The sequence below is a fragment of the Dermacentor variabilis genome, chromosome 1 (genome assembly GCF_050947875.1).
Source record: "Dermacentor variabilis isolate Ectoservices chromosome 1, ASM5094787v1, whole genome shotgun sequence".
Lineage (NCBI taxonomy): Eukaryota > Metazoa > Arthropoda > Arachnida > Ixodida > Ixodidae > Dermacentor > Dermacentor variabilis.
Window position 1 is genome coordinate 25,801,074 of NC_134568.1, and position 12,516 is coordinate 25,813,589.

Genomic DNA, 12,516 nt, shown 5'->3' on the forward strand with positions numbered 1-12,516 from the left:
CATTTCTTTTTCTTGATTTCAACTAAGATGTCATAAACTCGCGTTTGTTCCCTCACCCAATCTTCTCTTTTGTTATCCCTTAACGTTACACCTATTATTCCTCTTTCCATAGCTCGTTGCGTCGTCCTCAATTTATGTAGAACCCTTTTCGTAAGCCTCCAGGTTTCTGCCCCGTACGTGAGTACTGGTAAGACACAGCTGTTATGCACTTTTCTCTTGAGGGATAATGGCAACCTGTGTTCATGATCTGAGAATGCCTGCCAAACGCACCCCAGCCCATTCTTATTCTTCTGATTATTTCAGTGTCATGATCCGGATCTGCGGTCACTACCTGTCCTATGTAGATGCATTCCCTTAGAACTTCCAGTGCCTCGCTACCTATCGTAAACTGCTGTTCTCTTCCGAAACTGTTAAACATTACTTTAGTTTCCTGCAGATTAATTTTTAGACCAACCCTTCTGCTTTGCCTCTTCAGGTCAGTGAGCATGTATTGCAGTTGGTCCCCTGAGTTACTAAGCAAGGCAATATCATCTGTGAATCGCAAATTACGAAGGTATTCTCCATTAACTCTTATCCCCATTTATTCCCAATCCAGGTCTCTGAATACCTCCTATAAACACGCTGTGAATAGCATCAGAGAGATCGTATCTCCCTGCTGACGCCTTTCTTTATTGGGATTTTGTTGCTTTCTTTATGGAGGACTACGGTGGCTGTGGAGCCGCTATAGATATCTTTCAGTACTTTTACATACGGCTCGTCTACACCTTGATTCCGTAATGCTTGCACGACTGCTGAGGCTTCGACTGAATCAAACGCTTTCTCGTAATCAATGAAAGCTATATATAAGGGTTGGTTACATTCCGCATATTTCTCTATCACCTGATTGATAGTGTGAATATGGCCTATTGTTGAGTAGTCTTTACGAAATCCTGCCTGGTCCTCGCCCTCCTATATTTTGCAGAACTCCCGCTTTTTATACGTGCTCTCTGTTGCGACTATAATTTCGATGCAATTACACACGATACACGACAGGTGACAGCTGCTTCTGCGTAATACATTTGAACAAATGACAGCGTCATTGAGATTTTTGACTGGCCGTTGCATATGTACAAGAATGTGAACAAGGTTATTGAATGACAAAGTTTCATTAGCACATTTGTCCTCAACTTGTTCACTTCATGGCCTTTACATTTTTCATATCAGCGGCATGCACTGCTTTGCTGGTCTCGAACTTATATAGTTCTAAAGTTCGTGTGATATTTTCTTTACTTACTAGATAGACAAAAAACTTGGAAGCGTTGCCATCAGGTATTCTGGGCACTATTTTTGGCACATACGAGTATATTCTTCTATGAAAAAATACATATTTTACTTATTTTGACAGTGTGTAGCATACAAGTATTCGTTTGCAGCATCTTTGGCAATGGCAATGCAGTTATTATTCATGTATTTGAAACCTCGACAAATTGTTAAGAGGAAGCTTTAGCTCTAGCCTAACTCCGACGCGGCCTATTCAAGTACATGAAAAACGCAGAAACGCTTTTCTGGGATAACCCCTCGATCGCTTTTATTGAAATTTTTTGCACTTGAGAGAAAAAGTTAAATTCTAGTGTCTGTTGGAAGCGGAATTACGATTTAGGGTCTGAATTTTGTTTAAATATCTTGAAAAATTCCAAAGTTCGAAAAAAAAAGAACAGAAGCACGACGTTTAAAAATTAGTAGCTTTGCATCAAGAAGAGATATCGCGGTTCTGCAAACGGCATCTATTATAACAGTCAAAGCGGACAAATATGGTATGTCAGCTTGTATCTTAGGCGAACTGGTTACGTTTTTACGTGAACTGGTTACGTAGCCGTATTTCCATAATACTAAATTTCTTGAGATTCATGTCTAACATACCATATTTGTCCGCTGTAGATGTACTATTATATGCAATTCACAGAATTGCGATATTATTTTTCGTTGTTGAGTTAGAGTTTTAAACTTGATAGTTTCGTTTTCTGAAAATTTGTGAATTTTTTATTATTTTTAATAAAGAATTGGCAACCTAAATCAAGAAATCGAAACGAAAAGTTTTTATTTTTTATTTTTATTTAAGTTTTTGTTGTAAAAGCAACAAACCTCGTCAAATTTGGTGCAGCGGTTGCCGAGAAAAACGAATGCTCCTTCTACATGTATTTAGATAGGAGCACCCGAGCTAAAGCTTCCTCTTAAGGAGGAAGCCGAGCTGCAATGTGAGCCCCCCCCCCCCCCCCCCCCCCCCCACCCCGGACGAAATTTCTGGCTACGCCACTGGCCCCGGTATATGGCGCAACTTTGTGGTAATTGGGAAACTGTGGTCGATGCTGTTCCCACGGTAGCCTTCGACGTTGACCCCTTTCATCAATTAGTTCAGCTTGTTAGGGTCAGGTTCAGGCAATTGTAACCTCGTGGTATCTTCGCGGTAGTTGTCACCTCGAAGTGAGCTTCTTTGTTTGCGCGTCACAGTATATGGCGGGCCCCTGCATCGTCTTAGGGCTCGCTGATGAAAGGACTATGTTGTGGAAAACGTACAAGGAATGCCCATCGCCGTGTTGAAACGTAACAATGGCTAGAGCCAGGGTGTGCACAAGATCAGGGGTGTGAACGAATCGTCGGCTGCACCGGCACCATTTTGACAGCACTTTGTCAGAATTGGGCAGCACTTTGTCAAAATTGTGAGAAAAAAAAATGCGGCCCTTACACGAGCATATACAGAATAAAGGGAAAAAGAGACATCCACCCGTTCGTAGCAATTGCTGCAAAGGAAACCCAACCGGGTTCCTCGAAAGAAAAGCCTCATAGTTGAAGAAAAATTCGTCCTGGTCCGGGACTTCTCTCCACCTTGCGGGTTTCCGCAGAACTACTACGTCACGAGCATATACAGTATGCTTTGGCTGGTGCATAGCAAAGTTGGTCTAGGGACTTGATTTGCAGTAAATATGGAATTTAAGTGTTTCAACTTGGCCTCTATAACGTCGTGCTGTTGCGGAATTCTCTCGAATAAGCACGACGGTGTAGCTGATTTCAATAACGGATATAGTTGATTTAGTACCTAATTACGAATTACAATAGCTCTCATTTTTAATCGCAGTAATTACGGTGAAATTTTTGCATAAAGAAGATGTCACTAACGATTATTTAGAAATATGTGAGCAACTCAGCATAGAATACATTCACGGTTCACCTATTTCTTTCTTTATAGCATGTAACATTTATTGTGAATCTTCATGCAATTAACAAGCATATATATGACTGGGTAAGTATTCGATTCGACTTTTTAGTGCATGTTGATGATAACAGCGTATAATGTTTTTCTTGTGTTACCGTTTGGCTCCCACATTAAAAAGTTCACTTTCTGCTAGCCACAAAAGAACAAAAAATGCAGCAATGCGGCGGTCGCTCGCGAGCATTGCTGCCGGCTAAATATTTAAGTTTGTTAATTGCCCCTATGAGGAAAGCAACGTGGCACGCTTCCAGAATTCAAACTGCATGGCAGGAAATTATATTTGTGAACTGAGTTCACTGGACGTGTAAATAGTTTATTAGAAATAGTGCCAAACCGAAGGTAAGATAAAGATGGTAGCCTTTTCAACGTGAGGGTGAGGGTAAAGGAAGAAAACCGAAAATGAGCATATTGGCCCACCTGTGCTCGCGACAACGTTTACCGAGATTCGGATGCAAGAAGCGCTTTAGACGAGATAGTAATAGCCCGATAACAGCAAAATTTCTGTAAAACGATGATCAGCAAAAACTAAAATAAGTAGCCGTGGCAGTAGTCACAGAATGAGTCAATCGGCTTAGGACGCGGCTTGCTCTACTTCCTCCGTATCATCCATAGCGGCAGCATCACTCGTGGGAAACAGCGAAGGAGCACCGTACGGCACGAAACCAACGCTGAAGTTCAGGTTATTTTCGTGAACGCGCCGTCCCGTACCTTCGTACGTTTCCTTGTGAAACGAAGGAAAATAAGCGCACAGGAAGCCGCACATGAACAGCCGAGAAAGACACAGGACAGGCGCTAAACCATCTAGCCCGTCTGCAGGTGTTGTTAAACTTTCTTGCGAAATAATTAAATTTGGAGGGAAACAGCAAAAGCAAAAACGGAGAAGGTTCATCGGTCGAACGGTGGCCTCTTTGAATAGGCAACAGCTTTGAAGGCGAATTGACAAAAATCCTCTCCTTGCTACGCACCAGAAAAAATTAAACAACAACAAACAACAACAACAAAAACAACAACAACCACAACAACAACAGCAACAACAACATAAACAACAACATGGTCCGCCATGCCATGGTTATAGAGGCACCAAGAAAAAAAAACTCCATCGTCTCCAAATATATGCATACATGCTTTGCATTTGTTGAGTCTGGCAGGGGATAAACAACTGGGAGAAGCGTCTATAAGTTCTTTCCTTTTTGTCTTTTAGTGTGGCCGCATCCAATATACACGCACTAGACTGAGTATTCCTTATAATTCGCTGAGTATACAATTTTGTATGTACGATACGCTTGGAAGCATGTCATAAGGGACCAAGAAAGACATAATATCAAACGCAACAAGGACAAAGTCTAGTACTCACATGTGCGGCGTCTGCAGCTGCAGAACTGCGCACCCGTCGCGTTCTTCAGGCACTTGCCAGTGACATTGAATTCGGGCCCTCCTAGCACTTTCAGGCAGTAGTCCATGCAGGCCTTATCCACACATGGCTCCGGTGGTCTATGTAGAGGACGCAAGAAGCATGGTACGAGTATAATAACGTGCTTTCTAACTCCCGCAGAAAACTTTTTGTTTATTTAAAAAATACTGCAGACTTTACAAATTCCAGGCAGGAAGGCAAAACCAAAGGTAACTTCAAATGCAATGATTATATAGAAAGAAAGATAAAAGGTGGAAAGGCTGTACAAACACTTTCGTATGACTAATTTATGCAGTCACATTTATTAACACCTCCCCCTCCCCCCATATCGAGTTCTGCAGTACTTCTTGAAAAATATCTGGCCAGTATGACATGTTATGGTAATTTGTTCCAGTCCTCAATTTTTCGTGGGAAACATGAGTAGTTAGATGTAATAGTTCTGGCTTCAGTCCCCCTCCCCCCACCCATATTTTTCCGGCCGGCGCCCTGCTCTCTTTTATGCCAGGCACATCGCTAATGTACAAAAGCGCATATCCTTCGAACGACCACCCCAGACAAGTACAAGATGGTACACGTCTTGAAGCCGACCAAGGGCCTGCTCAAGGTAATAGTTGTATTATTATGCACTGAGCATGAGAAACTTATCACAGAACAATGAAAGCTTAACTGCCCCCCCCCCCCCCCACGAAAAAAAATCCTGGCTAAGCGCCTGAGATTAAATGACGCGCGCTCGATTCCACCTTCCATTGGAGAAATGATAAGTTGTGCAGCACGGATTCCCAGTGGCACAGAACCAGTCACGCTAGTTGGCGTCAAAGAGCTTCACTGAAGAGCAGCACATGCCCAGTGACGCAAGTTGGTTTGATGGTTAGTCGAACCCCGTTCTTTCAGCACTGTCAGCTCAGTGCTAGCTCTCTACCCAGTAACTATGGTCTACCCAGTGACCCAAGTTGGTGGGAAGCAGTTACAGACATAGACAGACAGACAGATAGACACCGGGAAGTGCTGTGAAGTATTATAGGAATGCTAATCACATTAAAATACTCTGAAATTTATCCGGTGCTGCGCGGAATTGAACCCGCGTCACACGGAATCAAGCAGAGCAACGCGACGTTTTAGCGCGCTGCCCCATCAACGCGACAATTGCACCATTCGCATGCATCGGCGCGATACGCATCTCGGAGGCTTTGCGGGGAGATCGCGGTGGTGACGGTAGAGGACGCAGCATGACCAGAGTGAAACGCGAGAGAGAACTGCTGCCGTGCACGCCTCATTCATGAAGCGTTTCGGTGGTGGCAATACAGTGTGTCGCTGCATTGCTTCAATGCTGGTCGCATTAACGTCAATATTCATTGTGAGATAGGTTTTGCCTTAATTATTTTATTTCTTAATCTTTTTATTCATGGCAGCATGTTCATTCAACACTGAGGAGGATGTTGCAATGCAGTGCATCAGCTAGCACTGCTTTGCATTGTAGTCAGATGCGATTTTTCTCATTGTAAAACACTTTCAAACTCCACATGTGAGAGCATTTTATCACTTTAATATCTTCAACTTGCTTGATTCTCTTTTGGTTTTCTTGCTTTTTTCCTACTACCGCACGACTTATGGCCGATCCCCCGTAGTGGATTGAGCGATAACACCACGCACCAAACCCAACGATTCGAATCTGTTGCTTTCTGCACATTTAGATTGCTATGGGTGCCTGGTCACAAATGAATAGTTTCGGATGAGCCGTCAGCTTGGTGAGAGCGCCCCTTAGTGGTCTGATTCTTTCGATCCTCCCTGTGCCCGCTTTCATAACTGCTGCTAGGTTCCGAAGACGTTCAGTCATGCAAGACTCTCGGGATCTATTATTAAAAAAAAATTAACGGATTACCGACACCTCCTATTTCCGAGGAACATTTCCGCGGCGGCGGCGGCGAATAGCCAGCAAAGAGGCGCAGGATCGGGGGCCCTACAATGGGGCCACCCGAGGCTGCCGATGTATGGGCGAGGCGCAGTGCGGCGGGCCAAAGTCCGTCCGTCGAAGACACGGGGCTCCCGTGGTTCAGCGGAACTCCCGTAGCACCCCTCAGATCGGGGCCAGTACTGCAGAGGGAACTCCAACGCTATGTGTGACACTGTATACTGGAAGGATAAGGAAATAATTTTGTCCATCTCGGTTCTATGACGCGCAGCCGGAGCTCCGTAGATGTTCCTCGTCTTCCACCTCCACTGGAACGACAAGTAATCGAAACCGCGACCTCGTGCTCAGCAGCAGAGCACAACATCAATTAAATCACTTGCGTGTCTGTAAATAGTAACGATGCGCATCCACAGCTGGTCATAAATAATTGACAGTTATCATTATCAAGAAATACTTCATATTGCAATATGAGTATTTTAATTCGCCAGCCAGCGTAAACATGTACTTGGTAGTGAGTACTTAGGGAAGGAAAAGGTTGTGACGCAAAAAGAGAAAGAAAGAAAAGTGAACCTAAAATATTGCCATACATGGGCTGTTTTCACCTTTGTCCGCAGCCGCTTTTGAGAGAATCGTCTCTTCTGTCATGGCGCAGGACAAGAAGCGCGTGCTGCATGCGAAATGTATTGGTGACACATGTATAAATAATGGAGACCTGAACCGCCAGATCAGTTTCAACGACCGCCGAATATTCCGCCATTACAGTCACTTAAGCGTTCTTTTGCTTATTGGGTACAAGTTCGCCCAATAAAGCAATTGCTTGATTATTTGCTATTTATGCTAGTATTTTCATTTTATTCGTCATCACTACATCGTGACAGTATGAGGTCGAACGACAAGTTGCTATAGTGCCTGGAATTAGTCTGAATGATAAGTTTAGAAAGCGAAAGGCCGCGATGGGGGGGGGGGGGGGGGGAGGGGGGGGACTGGTTAGCCCAACGTGACAGCACGTGCGGTTGTTTACCTGTTTCAAGACTACGTCGTTGTGTACAAGCGTAAAAATGAAACAACGAGATTGAATGGACAAGCTCGGCCAAAATGGTGTTAGGACAGCTTGGCTCTTTTTTTATGGAGGAAATAACTGCCATTTCTCGGTGCCTAATAGTTTGCGCGTGCTTAATTTCGTGATTCTGTGACGCTTTGGAGCCGTGATCCGGCTTGTAATAAATCATTGTTGAAAGTAGCGCCTGCGCGTGCGTGTCTTGTCTGTCTCGTATACATGTTTCCACACAAAGCACTAGAAACACTATTAGCGTTACTGAGATGAACTTAACTAAGAAACAATATTTCCTTCTAGATTCCCGATGGGCAAAAGACGCTCATCTGGGAGTGAAGCAGCTTGGCATGGAAACGTAACGCCATGAATTATGCAATCTGAGCGCATGGTACGGAATATAGGGAAGATTGCTGACGCGCGCGTTGCCTTAGGCCAAGACACAGCTTTCATGGTGACTGTGAGCATGTTAGTGGTGCACTCAAATTTGTAGCTGCAAATAAGGACGTGTTTCTATAATGAAATCACGTGGTTTTAAAGTCCCGAAACTAAGGAGCCGGCTCGAGGGACGCTGTAGTGGCGCGCTCCGGATTCATTTCGACCCCGTAGTGCTCTTCACGGAAATGCGAAAACACCCGGGTGCTTAGATTTAGGTGCAAGTTATATAACCCCAGGTGGGCTGCATTTCCGGAGTCCCCCATTATATACGGCATCCCTCATAATCAGAAAGTAGTTTTGGCACGCAAAACCCCATGCTTTAGTGTTCTTCACGGTTAGACAGATTCTGTGAACAGCAGAATAGTTATGACACTAAGCGCTAGTCATTGTATGTGTGTGCAAAGTGTGTATGTGCTCATTCTTCATGTTTTTTCTGTATATTCAATTGTCAACAGAACGTGGAAAAGACAGCGAGAGTTTGCGAAAAATTCCAATATCCTCAACTCGATCAACAACTGAGTCACGTGCCTTGCTGTGTTATTGCCGCTTGACACATTACATCGTGCCAGCGAGGAGCGACAAAGGACATTTATGTAATTATGCGTGTGCCAGAAGACGTACATGTAGATGTATTGTACAGGGTATCCCCGCTAACTTTAGCCAGAGTTTTAAAATATGCGAATGCCACGTAGCTGGACAGAACCAAGGTAATGTTGTTTGCCCTCGCTTAGAGATACTCATATTATTTTTTTTAATTCCGCCTAATAAGATAATTTCTCCTAATTAATTAATCAACTTCTCAAATGTTATAATTAGATTAAAAGTATAAATGAGAAAATTGTAGAGCAACATGAAAAGTTCCCGATACACCTTTCTGTTGCTCGAAACGGGCTACATAAAAGTGCTTTTCCGAGTGTGAAGGAAGCCCGCGAATACACGCAAAGTGCCCTGAGCGGCCAGTCGCGCGGCAATTTGCGAATATTGCGTGCATCGCAAAAAGCTGCAACGAAGACGTAAGATTCAAGCACAGATTTTAACGAATCTTTCAAATGACCGGCACATGGCATAAAAATATGAACGCTGAAACAAGTGACATTATTACGAGGAGTGTCCGCAAGGTATAAGTTCCGAAAAATGTCTAAATGTGGCAAGACCACGTGTAAAAGAAGCATGTATTGTCTAATACGGTGATGAATATTTTTGTTTTTTCAGTTGTAAACGATCCTGCGCTAGGAATTCGTTGCCAGTAGCTGCAACCAGGATGTCACCTCTGTCTGAACCTCAAAGCTATTGACAAAACGTTACTGCAGTACTCACGATATTGCTACGGACAGCATTATGTAATACCCCTTGTGAGAAAAACATACGGATTCATGACACCGACACTAGATACCATCACTCTAAAATAAGTCAAGTGTTATTTTTCTTTCTGGAATGGGACTTTTGACGCCGTTCTTGGCTATGTGTATACTTTTTAAAAAGTTTGCGCCCTTAGGGACTTACGTTGTCACGCAGCAACAATCGTCATTGGTCGTGCGCGCCTTTCTTTTCTTTAACGCTACGAGCCCGGTACTTCCATATCACGAACGGCATGCTTGTTAGTCGCGAGCGCAGAGTTTTTCAAGAAAGGAAACGCAAGCAAGGCAGATGGCGATTATTGTTGTGCCACAAGGAAACTTTTTAATAGTGTATCAGAAACGTCATAACCTCTAGTACCAATGTGAATGCTATTCGTGATCGCCGCTGTCTTGCTGCGCGTATATTTCTTTTTCATTTTTGTCATTCACAGGACAGCAAAGTCGACTTTTTTGGAGCGCAGCTCTTAGGCGCCCGTTCATGCGGCCAGCGTCGGCGTCTCGTAACGAGCAGCGAACGATGAATGAGCGAAAGCGGAGCGCCGTTAAAAGACGGCGACAGCGACGAGATCGCGAGGAGAAAAGCGGAGGAGGAGGGTGCCATGGAGCCATGAGGCGGAAAGCGGAGGAGCAGGGTATGGCGACAGTGTGAGAAGAAAAACGTAGCGCCGCACAAAACGGGCTTTGTGGCGACGATGCCTACGAGATGCCGCCAGAGCAGTGCGCGTCGTCTGTTCACCGATGACGCCACCGATGCTATATATGGAAACAGAGCGCTGCATGAGCAAAGGTCTGTTTGCGGCGGCTACTGTGAACCGCGCCCACGTGTCACCGATTCGCTGCCTCTCGCGATCTCCTGATTAGCGAGGCAGCCGCGCCTCAATTCGCTCCCTTTACAACGTACCACACGAGATAGGTTTTCCGCGCCACCCAATATATCGTGAAAAGAAAACACATGTACAGCTGCGCTCAAATTTCGCATTAAGGAGTATCGTAATTTTTGCTGAATTTATTTTTCATATTTGATACATGCCACTTTTCTGCTGCTCGCTACAGAGTGCTGCCGTACCACTGTTCGCACAAATTATGGTTCGAAACGAAATAGAAGATATACATGTGTGGAACGCGTAGCGCTTAGTTTGTTTAGCACCACATATATTCACTTTGGCGGCACCAGCGCAAGTGCATGGGCTCCATGTTCTGAGATGTTGCGCAATCAATATTTTATAAACTTAGTTCTTCCACGTGGCAGTGACCAAACCTTTTTTTGGGCTCTGCCACCTTTTTGTCAGGTGCCTATAAATCGTTTTCAATATTTAGCGTTGGACAACAGCTCATCGCACCAGCAAAGGAACAGTATTGGTCCTGATGGTACGAGCGTGCTATGCTCCACAAACAGAATTAAAAGTACTAGATTACCAAGAATTAATGAAAGGTATTGCTCACTTTATCTGGTCCGTCTCTGAACACGGTAACGCTAGGAGAGCGGCGAGTATCAGCAATGGGTAAATCATTATTTCCGAAGGCTCTCTGTCTTAAGAAAGCTCAGTCATGCCAGAGATCAATCGCTAAATACAAAGTGCAAGAGACACAGCTTCCTCCCTGTGGCACGTCCCGTAGTCACAATCGTTTGTTTTTGAAACGGCGTGCAGATAAAAACGTGCGGCCTTCAGTGTTTATCGAATAAAGGGAGTCTAGAACAAGCTACAATTGCCTTCTCGTGAAATCGTGTATAATATGCACTCAACGATAGAAGGTATTTAATTTCGCGACTAGGGAAAAGGCAAGAAAAAGCCAAACAGAAGACAGAGAGGTTGGCCAGCTGGGGCTCGGCTAGTTTCAACTCATGCTTTTCTTGCTACGTTCGTCCAGACACTGTAAACGCAGATGGTCGGGAGGTGCGATCATAACCAGCTGCCCCCATTTACTGCGTTTATGAAGGCGCATACTGCCCTAACTCAGCATTTTGTTTTCTTTTCTGATCCTCTTCACACCTCTTAGAACAGATAATAAATCCCCAGGCCTAATGTTGCCGAAAGAATCCAACAGACAAGCGCAATGAAAATGCAACAGGAGTGGTGATGTCGTAACAGGCTGCGTTGCAGGCTCTTTGCCGACCACGCTTTCGCCAATATAATATGTTGCTGTGCGACGTGACACCTTACCCATCTGTGGGTGCACATCATGTACAAAGTTGCGTTTCACATAAAAGCATAACCTTTCATCGTACACAGCGTAGCATCAGCGAAGAACAGCGCTTTCTATCTATCTAATCATTTTTCCACCTACCTCGGTCACTGGGTATACTTAGCGCATCGGGCTGCTGTGCGGAGGTAACAGGGTTCCAAGCCATCCGCTGGACTAAGAAGTAGGGTCACCGCGCATATGTACATATATGACGCTCTTCAACGGACCTCTTTCACGCCGACAGGGGTCACTGTAGACGCGGGACTGGGCAAGTACCGCTGTTCGAAGAACGTCTGACGACGACTTGCAGTACTCAATATGTGCCACTCGGTCTGTGCTGGTCTTCAATGAACCTCTGATGCAAACTTGGATCACAGCATGTTCCAGTTGGTGTGTGCCGCTCCTCAGTGTGCGTATTTGACGCCAACTTGGCTAACCAGGGATGTCTCACTGGGAATGGGCCACCCTACAATTATGAAAAAGATCCCATGCTGAGAGGAATTGAACCCCCGTCGAAAGGTTCCTCAAGGACAGCAACCCGACGCATTTGCAGACTGCGCCATAAATGCACTGGGTATGTGCAGTTTTTCAATGAACGCCTTTCACGCCAATAATTTGAAGAGATGCGCCATGAATGCACTGGGGGTATGTGCCGCTCTTCATTGAATGGCCACTGAGTGTGCGGCAAGCGAGGGAACAATTGTCAGCGTTCGGAGGCACCGGCGCACCACGCTTCTCGTCTCGGAGGCCACGCGCGGACTTCTTGGTAGCACCACTAGATGGCGCAGCGTGGCCAGAAAAAAGCGCGGGAGAGGAGCCCGGTTGTCGCATGGGGCCTTTCTCAGAGTTCCCACACACCGGTTCGCCATGCATTTCGGATGCCATCCCAGGCTTCGCGGCAGCGGCGCTAGATGGCAC

At 45.1% G+C, this 12,516-nt stretch overlaps 1 protein-coding gene across 2 annotated transcripts in view; it reads right to left on the minus strand.

Moving 5' to 3' along the window:
- Window positions 1–11,066, minus strand: part of LOC142575919 (uncharacterized) — an 86,794-nt gene extending 75,728 nt beyond the window's left edge. For both annotated transcript variants that reach the window (XM_075685732.1, XM_075685725.1), the window contains exons 1-2: window positions 10,858–11,066; window positions 4,602–4,738 (exon numbers count right to left, since the gene is read on the minus strand). In XM_075685732.1, the coding sequence (XP_075541847.1) occupies window positions 4,602–4,738; window positions 10,858–10,925 (205 nt within the window). In that variant the 5' untranslated portion in view covers window positions 10,926–11,066. The remainder of the gene's footprint in view (window positions 1–4,601; window positions 4,739–10,857) is intronic.
- Between the last annotated feature and the right edge of the window lie 1,450 nt (window positions 11,067–12,516).